Source organism: Oryzias melastigma, linkage group LG7 (genome assembly GCF_002922805.2).
Source record: "Oryzias melastigma strain HK-1 linkage group LG7, ASM292280v2, whole genome shotgun sequence".
Classification (NCBI taxonomy): domain Eukaryota; kingdom Metazoa; phylum Chordata; class Actinopteri; order Beloniformes; family Adrianichthyidae; genus Oryzias; species Oryzias melastigma.
The window spans coordinates 15,958,617-15,974,023 of NC_050518.1; the positions used below are offsets into that span (position 1 = coordinate 15,958,617).

The 15,407-nt window shown below is 36.8% G+C and overlaps 1 protein-coding gene across 2 annotated transcripts in view; it reads left to right on the forward strand.

Annotated features, from left to right (window-relative positions):
• LOC112159318 (metabotropic glutamate receptor 4) overlaps positions 1-15,407 on the forward strand; it is a 219,613-nt gene that overhangs the window by 196,013 nt on the left and 8,193 nt on the right. The window contains exons 8-11 of one of the 2 annotated variants that reach the window (XM_024293331.2): positions 5,283-5,419; positions 6,738-7,673; positions 13,050-13,296; positions 15,308-15,353. In XM_024293331.2, coding sequence (XP_024149099.1) covers positions 5,283-5,419; positions 6,738-7,673; positions 13,050-13,296; positions 15,308-15,345 — 1,358 coding nt within the window. In that variant the 3' untranslated portion in view covers positions 15,346-15,353. The remainder of the gene's footprint in view (positions 1-5,282; positions 5,420-6,737; positions 7,674-13,049; positions 13,297-15,307; positions 15,354-15,407) is intronic. The other variant, XM_024293328.2, reaches the window with a different exon arrangement.

Sequence of the window (15,407 nt, forward strand, 5' to 3'; positions counted from 1 at the left end):
TCTTTTTACTGATCCGTGATCCAAACCATGAGTTTTGTGATTCGTTACACCCCTTTTTAAAATAAAGAAGTAGCTGGAAATGCAATTTTTAGGTTAATTTCCTTTATATATTTCCTCCATCATTAGAAAAATGGTGCAAAAACTGAAGAAGAGGCTCTCTTGGAACTTCTTGGATTTGGTGGGTTTGTCAGACTTACATGCACTACATGATCATTTTAAACAGCTCTGATGTGAAAATGTACCACAAATCCAATCCAGTTCTCTCCAACGAGAGACAGCAGGAGTTTATAGAAAAAGTTTGCTCACACCTGCCGATAGACAAGACGTCTTTTCTGGTTCTGGTAAAGTTTCTTTGACAACAGAAGAAATCAAGTTCATTACCAACAATGTTCATTAACTACAGCTGACTGCTTTCCTGTAATAAACTGTCAAAAGTATCAATGGCTGGGACAACATTTCTTAAGATCCCCATGTGTGTTCACTGTTAGTCTTCATCTTTAATGAACATCAGCAGGAAACTGAAGCTCACAGCAGGGTTGAAGTGCCCGTCTTCAAAGCTGAACTCTGTTTAACTCTTCATGAGGGCTGTAATTACTATGTAAGCAGGTCAGTTCTTATTTTGAGTGGAACTTAAAAGAGAAAATAAATTTGTTTGGATTTGTATCTTGGAGTCACACTTGTTTAGTTCTGGTAGACAAATCAATTCTAGTAGCTTGAGAACGAAGCTTCATCTAAAATGCTCTTTGACGAGCAAATGTTGCAGAAAAGTTACATTCTTTATGAATTTCCTTTTTTTTTTTTACTGTAGTAGTTATATTTTCCTGGAAGGCTTGTAAGCACTGAACCTATTCAGATTGCAACAAAAATCAATGTCTTACATTACCGGAGTACTACCTCGGTTGCTCTGCTTTTAAGGGTCTTTTCTGCACATAGAGTGGAGACTGGGAAGGCTGTGAACAATTCATGTGAGAGTTATCTATGTGAATCTATGCTGACTGAAGGAAAGATGAAACCTGGAAAATCTACATTAATTGCAGATTGTACTAACTTGGTGATTCCTGCAGTGTTGAAGGACAGCCTGGACTCCCAAATGCATCCATATAGGACATTTTGTTTGATAGTTGATAAAGTATTTATATTTTTATCTTAAATTTTAACTCTATGTTACTCACCAATCAACCTATTTTTCTCTCATGTTTTAAATCCTTTAAAACAAAGTGGGAGTTAAAGTTGCCTTTTTACCTTGTTTGATTTATAGTGCCGTCAATCAAAAAAAATCTGATTAATCACACTTTAGGACTGTGATTAATCATGATTAATCGCAATGTTTTACTAGGTAAACTTTATATGTGGCTTTTTAATAAAAACAGGCCAAAGAGAAATTTTTCCTTAATTTTCGTCTGAATTTTTTTAATTCATCAAGTATTTTTCAACTCAAATGTTCCAGAAGTGTAAATTGTGAGCACAAAACACATCAACAGTAAGATGAGTAGAAAGCAAAGATGCTAATAAACAGCCATAAGAAACAAAGAGTGTTCCTGCATTTTAAATAAACTTATATCATGGTCCAGGTGAATACTCAATTCTGATTGGCTGCTGAGTGTGGATGCACAATATATGTCTATGATGCACACCCTAAAATTAAAAATAAATAAATAAATATGTCCTGGTCATATAACTCAAATCTTCTAGATCACTATGCTGTTTTCTTTTAAAACAAACTTTTCTTCATCTTCATCTAAAAAAACAAGCGGTAAGATGCTAACTTTTTCAGGTAACTAATGCCTTATTTAACCTATCATCACAATCAGAATATGTATCGATTCCTGGTGCTGCTGCAGTCGAGGCTCAGCGATGGGTTGTCGTGTTACCATGACAACACACAAGACCATGGATGAATTAGTCTGCTTTTTGTGAAAAAGAGATCTAAACAAAGAAAAAAAATAGCAAGAATAAAGTACTAAAAACTGATTTAATTTTTATTTATTTTGTAATGACCATTGTATGAGTGCCACACAAAGGGTGACCCGTAGTGGAGGATTGATGCTTCCCAAAGTGTAATTAACTGGTGTTAATAACCTTTTTTTTATGCGTTGATGTGTTTGGGGCATTTCTTTGTGGAGTCCTATAAGTGCTTTACATTAGGATTTCTTTGACATTTGTCATAGAATATGAGTGATAACACACAAAAACTTTATTTTTTTCCACTCATAGTTAGTGATTGTGTGAAGCCATTTCATGAAAAAAAAAAAAAAAGTAAATAAATATATCGCCATGGGGAAAGCTAAAGGGCTGTCAAAAAATCTACAGGAAAAGGTAACTGAACTGTACAAATAGGAAAGGTGAGGGGTTCTGTTGAAACCAAACCGCGGTCACAAAAAAATGTATGCCACAACTGTCAAAAATATACTTCATAATTGGGACATAAGGGGTATCTTCGTCCAACAGTAGCAAGGATAGGCTCCAGCAGCCCCCTGACCTTAAAAAGTTCAGTGGGTTCTTAAGATGGATGGATATATGACTTTTAAAAAACTATTTCATGAAACAAATACGTTCATTTTTATAAACATAAACATGTAGATTTTATCTTGATTTCATAAGTTCTTCTTTTGGTCACTGTGGAATAAAAAATAAAAGTACTAGTTTTTATCCTAAACCTAGTGCAGTGATCGACCAAACAATTTCAATTTTCGTGGGTCTAACAGGAAAGATGAAAGGTCTTTTTGGAAGGTCACAGATTAAGGCAATCAAATTAGCAGACGAGCAACCCACTGAATTCCCTCTTGCTGAGAGATGTGCCGGAATATCTTCATAATTGCAGTAGCCGCCTGCTGTTTTTGCAGACAAGCCTTTTCAACAATCTAGCTGTATTATACTGAAGCAGTTAGATCCTGTGGGTTTTGACAAGACCTTTGTTAAAAAAAAAAAAGAAAAAATCATCCCATCTGATCTCAAACCCATTGCCACAGCCCTGACTTGCATGCTTAAACCACAATCAAAAATCAATGCTGACCTTCTGCAAGAGCAACACTCTACTGTTGTTCCTTTTCATACATAACCAAAAAGACTGTAACATTTGCACATTGGATTTGTAGCTATAAATACTGCAAAATATTTCCATGCCTGGATAATTAACAACTGCTCAGTCTGTCAGAAGCCAAGCACCTCACATGTTTGAGTAGATGTTGCTGTTGCAACACCAAATTAAACTCTAACAACCTCCCACTTTATTATGTATAAAAGTACATTTACTTTAACAAAATATCTGGAGACAATGTCTGCTCATGATTTGATGAAAACATTATTTTTTTACTTCGTCAACCTACATGCTGTTGCAGGTTTACACTATTTTAATGAGCAGATACTTTGTTATGACAACCCTTCTGAACGAATTAAACAGTTAAAATTGTGTTATTACACCTGCCTCGTTTGATTTTATTAAATTAGACCAGATAGTTTGGACTACGTATGAATATAATAACATTCATTTGGACTAAGGAAGCAGACCAAGATCCATCTGATAAGGGGGTCTCAGTCTGCTTCCAAACATACTCTGGTACGGTTCACTTTGGTTCACTAATACTCCTTATGTCAGCTGTTTTGAAACAAACAAACTACAGAAGCTGGGCATTATGAGCATTAATAATATTGGAGCTGTGGACAAACTATTGACTGTATATAAGAACCGGACTGAATGACCCCACCCCCCTGCCTTTCCAAATAGGAAGTACTCACTGGTCCCAAAAAGCCAAAATCCCATAAAGAAATAGACGGTGATTACTCAGTCATTCTCTTTATCAGAATAACCATTCTTGCTCTGATATTTTATATATGTTCTTGCTAATCCTAATTTGTTTCATATATTTTTTCTATAGTGCAAGTATGTATGAACTGGCCAATCAGATGCCTCAGTAAAAGTAACAATGAGGGGAAAGGGGGGCGGGGTTGCTCTGTGCCAATAGTCTCACCTACAACTCACAGGCGGATTTCTAAATTATTGTATCCATAAAACGACACAGGTACTTAGAATTTGGCTACAAAATGACCACTGGGAACGCTTTTACAATATATCACTAGATGATCTGAGTGGGTCTGAAACTGATTTCCGGAAGTTCAATCGCCTCACCATTGTGATTCTTGACCAATGGGTGCAGTTCACACACATCCTTTAGGCTAACAATTTTGCAACATTGCATGTTGTGACCTCGGGATGACTTGTTGGGTTGTTTATTCCTGCAAAGATAGGTGGTTGTGTTATCCTGTAATAAATAAAATCTTCATGACTTTTCATTTACTGAAGTTATTTTGAAATGGCTTCATAACATTTCTAAATGCAGCAGTTTTCTATCTGTGAGGAAAATGTTCATGATTTTTTTCCCCTTTTGCAAATAAAACACACCGCCATGCTCCAAAACCAGCAAACTGCCAAAGTACTCTTATTTGATAATAGTCAAGCAGTATAGAACACTTTGTTGGCAGTAGCTCACTCTGGTTATTTTTTTTTTATTCACAAATCTAAGTATCTTTATATTAATACCTAAATTTATACGTATTTTTAATTTAAAACCTACCAAAGGCTTATCACTTTATTGTCTCATATCTAAACAGCTCAGAACTAAAACGGCTTTATTCCATTTTTTACATTACATACTGCAGATCTGTATGTACTTGATGCATTAATGGAAAACTCACCAATAACAACAGATGTGTGACTTTAGGATCTTTGTGCACTCTGTGTTTAAGCTTCAGATTAAGGCACAGAACCACAGTTAAAAAGACGGATAAGACCAGATTATTAGTGGTTCTTCTATCCAACACATTTCCTTGGAGTTCTTGCAGCAATTCTGGAAATCTATGAGTAAATTCTTCTTAGACATCACACTTTTTTATGACAAGTTGAGAGGCTCAAGGGGGGATTGTGAGTCGTCTCAGAAAATGGGCAGAAACAAGAACATGAGAGAGCCCTCAAAGCGGTAATGAAAATCAGCGCTGTCATTCGTTAGCGCTCTGACAAGGGACCTTGTGAATAAGAGGCAATAAGAGCAGTGAGCAGAATCAGGAAGTGTGAAATTAAACGAGAACATGAACAGACAGCTCGCTGTCCGGGCTCTTCTCTAAGGACCGGGTCAACAGTGCAAGTCAATGTTTGTTTTCCCCCCATCGATAAAGCCACATAAGCCCCGGCCTGCTGTCTGCTTGTACAGTACATTCATTTTAATGACAGTTTGAGAAAAAAAACAAACATTTTAGGTAATGAATGACGCTTTTCCTTTATCTTTCAGGAATTGCTGGCACTCCGGTGGTCTTTAACGTGAATGGAGATGCTCCTGGTCGCTATGAAATATACCAGTACCAGATCACAAACGCCACCACAGAATATAAAATTATTGGTCACTGGACGGATCAGCTCTACTTGAATGTAAGAACAGTTTTCATTCTTTTTAAAAATGTATCTTTGGATGTTTTGACAATATTATTGCTAGATTTTTGCATATTCTTGTGCTTATCCCAAACATGGCAAATTGTGGCGTACAGTGTTTGATTCCATTGAATCAAAATTAACAAAATATCTATTACTGCTTTGTAATTTGAATTACAAGTGGGAGTTTGGATCGTGATGGATGAAATTCGCAAAATAGTCAGCTTTCTTTTTTACAATAATTATAGATGTTTTAAGGCTATCAAACCCTTTGCTACACACTTCATAAACTGTTCTTAGGATTTACAGACTTTTTCTTCTTGTTCAAACTCTCAAAATTAAAAGTTTCTAACAAAATAAGTCCAGTATATTCAATTTTTTAAAAACCTGATTGCAATTGAAGATTTATGTAAATTTTGACAAACTGAATAGATTTTGTACTGAAGACACATAACCATAGGGGAATGACAATGATCTACAGCTAGTCAGAGTGCCAAACTTAATCCTGTAAGAAAAGAAAAAAAAAACATTGAAAATTACACAAAGGAAATCTGAAAAAAAAAACACTGGACTGCGAAAGATGAACTGTATTATAGCCATGGATTACTGTATTTGAATTGTCTGTTCACTCCTTAAGGAAAACTGAAATCTAAAAAAAAAAGAAATTTTTGAATGTAAAAATAATAAAACCAAATTAATCTGAAATATATATATATATATATATATATATATATATATATATATATATATATATATATTTCAGATTAATTTTAAAATGGTTGCTGTAAGTATAAATATTGCTTCTTTACTCTTAAGCCATGTACACACCAGGTATGTGCAGCATGTATAAGAATGAGCATTCTTGAATCCGTGAATATTCCAAATCCGCGAATGCGGAGAACCGACACCCCCCGAGACTGAAGGATGTCTGTTACCGGTCCATACTCATCAAAAACACTTCTGATCATGCTTTGGAAAGCATTTATTAAAGAAGATTGGCGTATTGCTCAGCATAAAGAGTTATTTTTTATTCAGAACAAAAGACTGTAACGCAGACGCTCGTATGCAAACATTTCATACACGTGTTTGTTTTGTTACGAACTGAAAGAGTCACGTGATTGAAAAAAGAATCACCAAGTACGTGAAAACGCGAGTAAGTGAGGGAACACTGTATAACATTCTTCTTCCAGATCCTAAAAATGAAAGCAAAAGTTCTTCTCAATATAATGACATGGCAGCTTTGTCTTACAGAACACTGATACGTTTATCTTTTTAAAAGATAAACCGTCTCCTCCTTTTTTCTGTATTTCCTTCGCAGGTCAATAAGATGCAGTGGCCCGGTGGAGAACAGGAAGTCCCGTCCTCCATCTGCAGCCAACCGTGCCGTTCCGGGCAGCGCAAGAAGACAGTTAAGGGCATTCCATGTTGTTGGCACTGTGAAAACTGTGACGGCTACCAGTACCAGGCTGATACTTACACTTGCAAGATGTGTCGGTTCGATTTGAGACCCAACGAGAACCACACTGGTTGTGTTCCGATCCCTATTGTCAAGCTGGAGTGGAGTTCTCCTTGGGCGGTATTTCCCGTCCTTATCGCCGTCTTGGGGATCATGGCCACTCTCTTTGTGGTTGCCACTTTTGTGCGATACAATGACACCCCGATTGTAAAGGCGTCTGGTCGAGAACTGAGTTACGTTCTGCTGACAGGCATTTTCCTTTGTTACGCCACGACATTCCTCATGATCTCAACCCCTGATGTGTTCGTATGCTCTCTGAGAAGAATTTTCCTGGGCCTCGGTATGAGTATCAGCTACGCAGCACTTCTTACCAAGACAAATCGAATATACAGGATTTTTGAGCAAGGCAAGATGTCAGTCAGTGCCCCGCGGTTCATCTCCCCGGCCTCGCAGTTAGTCATCACTTTCAGCTTGATATCAGTGCAGCTGCTCGGAGTGTGCGTCTGGTTTGGCGTTGACCCGTCGCAAGCCATCATCGACTACGAGGACCAGCGCACAGTCAACCCAAAGATGGCACGTGGGGTTCTTAAATGTGACATTTCCGACCTGTCCCTCATCTGCCTGCTGGGTTACAGCATGCTGTTGATGGTCACCTGCACGGTTTACGCCATCAAGACCAGAGGGGTTCCGGAAACCTTCAACGAGGCCAAGCCCATCGGCTTCACCATGTACACCACCTGCATCGTGTGGCTAGCCTTCATCCCGATCTTCTTCGGGACTTCACAATCAAGAGAAAAGGTAAATAATTACTGGTTTATCAGATGGTGTCTATTTCTGCTGATTTTAAATATTTTAAAAGCAATTTAAAAAAATGTATATTTTTTATTTTTTATTCTTGATTGCCTTATTGTTAAAGACCATGGACTCACTCATTTGTTTGTTGCCTCTTTCCATCATGAGCTGATGGGCTTCACGCTCCATCAAGGCTTTTCACGCTATTTGTGAGAATCCTTCATTAACTACAAGTCTGCTTGGACTATTTTTTACTTTTCTATTTATTTCTTTTTTTTTGTATGGTCAAGTCTCCCTCACTGATTGAAGATACTGCGTCACAAATCCCCATTTAGCCTCATTAACATATGAAGTAAGATCAAATGGCGTTAAATGCTTCTGTCGATAGAAAAGTTTCTGAGGTCAAGCTTTTTTTTAAAAAAAAAAAAGAACTCAACGAGGAAAAGTCAAATTACTAATAAAAGCAACAAGAGGGACGTGCAAAGACACCTGCAGTCATGGCAGTGTCTAATCCATACAGGTGTTGGATAGAAATAATGCTGTCATCACTGACATACTGGGACAGTTCTCAAAGGTCACTAGAGATCAGGTGCATCAAGCTTGCATATGGCCATGAATCACAGATTTATCTTCTCCTGCATATAACCTTGTATTAATCAAAGGAAAAAGACGAGGCAGATCTTAAACACCTGTACAGTTTATTCATTATTAATTAGGGGTGTGTATTGGTAGAGTCAGGCCATACGATACATATTGCAATGCATGTGTTACAATACAATATGTATCACGATATATCCTAAGACAGAACCAGACACAATATTTTGCTCTTTTTTTTAAATTATGGTTTCATGAAAACTTTATCTGAAAATTAATACACTTTTCACATAAATAAAATTGTAAAACAGATTTCTCGATGATCAGATTATTAAGGTCTGCAACTATTTTTCATATACAAGTTGCTTTCAACCAAACTAATTTTTTGTGCTTTTCTTTAAGTAATTTAGGAAATATTTGACACTTAACTTTTTCTGATTTTCACAACTAGAAATTTTGCAGATAGGATTAAAAACACAATAATTAAATGTGCTTTTACCAGTAATGTTCCATATGAATGATTGGAAAAACAAAGTTAAGTTATCAAGAATTAATGGCAAATCCATTCACATTTTAGGTTCATAAAGTTTATTGTTGTTTTTCCACATCAATATAATACAAATGGAGCATTCTACCACACTGTATGGTCGCATGTCTGCAAAATTCCCTCATTTTGGACTGTAATGATGGTTGATCATGTTTTGCTATCATAACATGTGTGTTGTCCGCTGTCATATTTATGTTATAGTAAAGCACTTTGCCTTAATCCAAATGGTATTTTCCAATATCAATTATAAAAGATGTATTTTATTATAACAAATATTTTATCACTGTATTGGTCAATTTGATTAACAAACTCAGACAGATCAACCTAGCTGGGTTGTAGGAGTGGAAATTGATAAACTGATTAAGATGATTAATCGTTACACCTCTAGTCAGAATCAGTTAACCCCCAAATCCTTTTTTTTAAATATATTTTCCTTATGGAATTGTGACTTTTTTTAATTCTGATTTGCACTCTTCATTATTTGCATGTTAAAAGCGAATCCAGCAGTGTGAGAAATTGCATCAAGAACTGTTTAAAAATACAATATATGTGTTCATGTTCTTTACTTTTCAAAGTAAGAGCTTTTTAGTTTATGTACTGTACTCCTCAAAAAAAAATGTTGAACGAGGGAGGAGGGAGGACTAAAAAACAAACAATTTAGAATTAAACATTTTTCTAGGTTAACACTACAGTATTCACCTAACTTTTCTTTTCATCTTCATAACTAAAATAGCTAGCTAAATACCATACATACAGTTTTGGAAGTATATTTTAGCTGATGTGCTTCAGTAGTTTTGTCTGCACATCTTAGAAAAAGAGAAGAAATCCCATCTTAAGTCTGCCAATAGAGTGACTGTTCCATCACTTCAGCGTGTCAGGAACAATCCAATTCAGAAGGGATGATGGAAGTGGACAAGGGTCCTGCTGTCCTGTTGGAGTGACTCCACTCTGTACTCCAAAGGGCTCGCAATATTGTTCCAAACTCACTCCAGGGCATGTGTAATCTTCCTGGAAGATTAAATCCCCTCTGTCATCTAAGAAAACTTGTTCCCTTTGCAGCATGCTGGAATACGGGGCGTTTCCATCCCCATCTTCCACGAGCATCTATTTTTTTCTGAACTGTCACTGCATCAGGATGGGAACTGTTGCACAATTTTTCAAAAAATGTTTTTCTCACTTAAATGGTTAACGTTTTTATTATCAATTTTCTGTGTTTTTCAGCTAATACTAATTAAAATAAACAAAAAGTTGACTCATCTCTACATTTTCCATCACAGCTTCACTTTTTTTTTCTATGAGTGGAATGTAGCTTCACGGTGTTTTGTGAAAAGAAATTAACGTCACTGGAAAAAAACATTTTCAATATTCTTGCTTTCACATTCAAACACCCTTTTCTGTGATAAATGTGAAGGCAGGCAAAAGCTGTGTGCACACTCTTCAAAGACCACAGAGAATCTACTTTGACTTTACCAAAACAATTTGGCTCCATTTATCTTTACCTTCTGCATTCTCCATGCTCACCCATCACCCTCTTGTCCTCCTTCACTACATCTATGAAGCAGTCCCACCTCTATCTTCAACTTCTATCACACCTACAGCCCATCTCACCTTTACAGCTCTTATCCCGGCTTGAACAACTCCAACATACTTCCTCTCCGTGTCATAGACTATCCAAATCTACAAACACAATGCAGCTTCTTCTTACCTTCCAAGCACATATTACATCTGTGGTTCTCTTCCTCTACATGAAACTCTACTGTTGTTTTACACGTGCTCGTGTACTTTATTTTAGGTCTAATGTACTGAGTTCACATCGAATGCATCAAAGTAAGAGACAAATACCTCAGAAACGAACACTATGCTTAACCTTTAACATACTATCTTACATTTTTCAGCTGTCTTCTTGAATGGGTTCTCTCAAACACTGTTTTGCAAGGATAATGTTGACATTTATAAATCTGTTAGCTTTTCCATTCACTATTCTGCAGATGAATATTCTATGAGTGTGAATGTGTCATGAACTATCAGTTTGGTGTTTAAGAAAAAAATATGTATGTATTATAAAGGTTTGGATAAAATGGTGTTGTAATTACTGAGTATAGAACAATCATGAGAAAATATTGTGCAGTTTTTAGTCATTGATCTGATTTATTTGGGCAAAAAAATGTAGGTTTGTACTAATGTAGCTTTTTACTTTTCTTTTACTTTGACAACCCTAACTTGTCTGTTGTTTGTATTCAAGGCGTATTAGACAGTTGTAGCAATTTTATTTGCTTATGTCAGAACTAACAGGTCTGCAAAACAAAATCTATGGTTGCCTCTAATGGTGCATTCACACCGATTCGCGCGATAATTTCGCTTGCCCCGCCCCTCTTTCGCCACGCAACAAATTTGCTGCCAAAAAATGTGTTCCTGAGTTTGACGCCTCGTGAGAGGAGCTACCAGCTAATGCATTTAGGATGATCGCTATAAGGAAAGGTGTCTGTGGATATCTCACTTAGAATGTGTGGAAGAAACAGATGATGTTGAGAAATAAATAAGGTTTATTTATTGTGGAGAGTTATTCAAAAACATCGGTAATCGTGTCTCCATGTTTGAGTTTATACGATTATTAATAAAAGATTTTTCTAGTACAGAGGGCTGTTTTTGTATGACAGCCGCTTCCACAGTGTTTCTGTGTCACTGTGGCTGAGCTTAAAGGCTCACTGTCTAGTATTAACCCGAGGGGGAAAAAATAAAATAAGGGGACCTTTTTCCTTTTTTTTATATGTCTCAGCCAGCAGCCTCCGCACCCCACAGTGGAGCTCCATATCAGCTTGGGATGCATGTTGGTGCTAAAAGGCAATGGTTCAATTTCCACGTGGGACCCTCCTGTGTGGAAATTACATGATCCCCTCATCCATGAGGGAGTTTTCCACGACATGTCGGACTTCCTACGATCCAGTAGCATGTTTCTTTGGTTGATGAAGGATTCCAAGTTTTCCCATTGATGTGAATGTGATTGTTTATGGTTGTATGTGTGGCCTCAACATGAACTGGTGACTAGTGCATGGCGCCTTTGCTTATCAGTAGCTGAGTAGACTCTATGACCCTGAACTGGAATTAGTGGGTATAAAAAATTAATAAATGATTGCAAATGGGCTCATTGTCAGCCATTCCTCGTAGATAATGGCCCCTCCACCAACGCACCTTAAACACACAAAAAACGTGTTCCTACTACTTGTGTAAAAACATCATTAATAACCACCGACATGTGGTCTGGAGTCCCTCTTGGCTGCTCCCATTTCAGACTACTCCGTCATTTGCCATGTCTGAAAATATAATGTCAAACAAAACCCTGGGCCAATTTCTTTGAAGGATTTCTCCCAACTGTGCTCCCACTGTACACTCATCACCTTTTGTGCATTAACTATTGCCAAGCTGTCCCCTCATTTTGCTGGATGGAGGCTGCCACACAGAAATGCAGAACACCAGTTGGGCAGAATCTGTGCTAATCAAGCAGAGTGTTGGTTTAGCTTTAATGAATGCCTCTTAAATGTAGAAAGAAACTATTTCAGTTGCTGTTAGTATGTATTTAACTTCTTTCTTTTTGGCTTTTGTTTACTAGTATAGAATTTCACCTAAACAGCCAATTTTTAGGTTTCACTTGTATAATCACTGAAAAAAAAATCTATTTGGTATTGTTATATCCAATCTGATATTTTTTTAAACAAAATTTTTGTAGTATAATTTTTGTTAATAGATTTTCAGAAACCAGAAGCTTTAAAATGGCAACTTTGGCTCAGTTTGGACCGGTTTGTGAAAGTTTGTCTAATTTAAACCGATTCGTGGCCGGAATAAGGTTGATGAAAATCAGGATGAAAATCTCTCTTCCCTGTTGTGGATTCCTATATGTGGGCTTCTTCACTTTAATCTCATATCATTGCAACATGAAAACTCAAAAGGGAGGCTGATGGTGCTTTGTGCAGTCACACTGCTTTAGACACAGCAGAAATGTGATTGTTTGTGGTTCAAAGAACAAGCTCTTAGCATACTGTAAGAGAAGAGATCGACATTAATTTAATTAACTCCACAATATAATTAAATGGCAAAAATGCAAAATTTCCCTTTAATGAAAAAGGAAATGTAGATCCTGTGAAATGTGTATGCATAACTTAGCCTCCATAACTACTTCATGTCTTCAAATCAGCAGAGCTTCAAGTGATAATTAACTTGTGTTCACTGTCTCTTCCATAATGCAGATGTACATCCAGACCACAACCCTGACCATCTCTGTCAGCCTGAGTGCGTCCGTGTCTCTGGGGATGCTCTACATTCCAAAGGTCTACGTGGTGCTCTTCCACCCAGAGCAGAACATCTCCAAGCGCAAGCGCAGCCTGAAGGCTGTGGTCACCGCAGCCACCATGTCCAACAAGTTCAACCCCAAAGGTGGCCTGAGGCCGAACGGAGAGGCCAAGTCTGAACTCTGCGAAAGTCTGGAGACACAAGGTGGGCCTGTTATCTGAATAAGAAGAGTTTAATACACACAATTATGCAAGATCAGATCTCATGCTGATTAAAGCTACACTGATGGATACACATTCAGTGTTTTTTTAAAGAATTAATGAGGCCTTCTATCTAATAAAAAGTGACACAAGTGCATAAAAAAATAATATGTCTATTTTAAAGTAATTAAAGCTGAGTTTCACAATAGACATTACTTGAATATGGGCGAAAAGAAAAAAAAATATAGAAACAAAAAAAGAATTATGTTTTTTTAAAAATGTCTCTTACAAAGCCCTGGATGTGACATTTGAAAAACAGTGTTCCATCTAGTTAGTAATTTGTGCAAACAAATAAGCATTTTGTGCACACAAATTAGCCATTTTTTGCCCTTTTGTATGCACAAGTTAGAGTTTGTGGTCACTAATGGGCATAATATTTTGCACAAACAAGTTAACATTTTTTAGCCACAATTTAGTTTTTATTAGCATTTTGTGCACACAAGTTAGCATTGTGTTGTGACAATTTAGCTTTTGTGCAACAATTTTCCTATTTTGTGTACACAAATCAATATTCTTTGGACACAATTTAGTTTTTATTAGCATTTTGTGCAAGCAATTTAATATTTTGTACCAAAAAATTAGCATTTGTTAGCATTTTGTGGGCAAACATTAATATTCTGTGACCACAAAGTACTAATTTGTTCGCACAAGTTAGCATTTTGCAGTCACGTTTTGTGCACACACAGCATTTATTTGCTTTTTGTTGGCGCACAAAATTTTGTGCACACAAAATGCTCATTTATTTACACTAGTTAGCATTGTGTGCTCACAATTTAATGTTTTGTGCATACAAATTAGCATTTTTTTTTTTTTTTTTGCATTTTGTGTGCCCAGGTCAGTGTTTTGTAGTCACTAATTGGCATGGTATTCAGCGTACACAAGTCAACGTTTTTTGGCCACAATTTAGCTTTTTTTACCTTTTGTGCACACAAGTTAGCAATTTGTTGTCATGATTTAGTTTTTGTGTGAGCAATTTATTATTTTATTTCGACAAATGAGCTTTTTATTAGCATTTTGTGGGCACACGTTAACATTTTGTGAACACAAAGTACTAATTGTGGGTGCACAAGTTAGCATTTCACAGTCACAATTATGTTTTTGTGCACATATTTTAGCTTTTTTTGTTTGTTTTTTTTTTTTGCATTTTGTGGGCACACAACATTTTGTGCCCACAAAATGCTAATTTGTTCAAACAAGTTAGCATTGTATGCACACAATTAAACAATTTGTGCACACAAGTTAGCATTTTATTAGCAATTTGTGGGCCCAGACCTTTTTTGTGCACACTGTACTGACTGGTGCCCAAAAATGAGCATTTTGTTTGTTTCAATTAGTCTTTGTGGAAAAAATACATCTCCAGATCTTGTCAAATGAACCTTTTTAGCCTAAATTTGAAAAATTTGAGGCCACAAAATACTAAGTTGTGCATACAAAGTAGTCATTTGTGTACTCAAAAAACTGAATTGTGGCCACAAAATGCCTTTTTTATGTCCTGTCCAGGGCTCTGTAGTCACGTAAAACAATCAATTTTTATGCTTTACTACAGGTCAGATACGTGATATTTTATACAACATTCAGCAGCGTATTTTGATATTTTTGCTTTGAATTAATAGAAAAGAAAACATAACACCAGCTCATTGTTTGAAAAGAGGATTTTTTAGCAGCCAGAGTGATGATTCAGAGTGACAGCAATCGCCTATACCACTCAAGCAACCACATGTACGTTCAGAAGCCTGAAGGCTTTCATTTTGTACTCTGATAAGCTGCAAGGCGTCTAATAATGTCAACAGGAACCATGTAGGCTGCATGCATGCGCACTCACATGCATGCCCATGCTCTATCAGAACAGAGGTGTCTCATCGTCTCCACTCGTAGACACCGTTGTTAGTGCGGATTCTCACCCTTCCTGTTTGAACTGTGAATCTAACAACAGCTCTTTGTGCTTTACGTGTCAGACTGTGTTGAGAGAGGCGATCCTTGTGAGGGACTTTAGACTCTCAGGTAACTGGATTAGTCTGTGACTTTGCCTTTTTTTTTATCTTGGACTGCATTCCT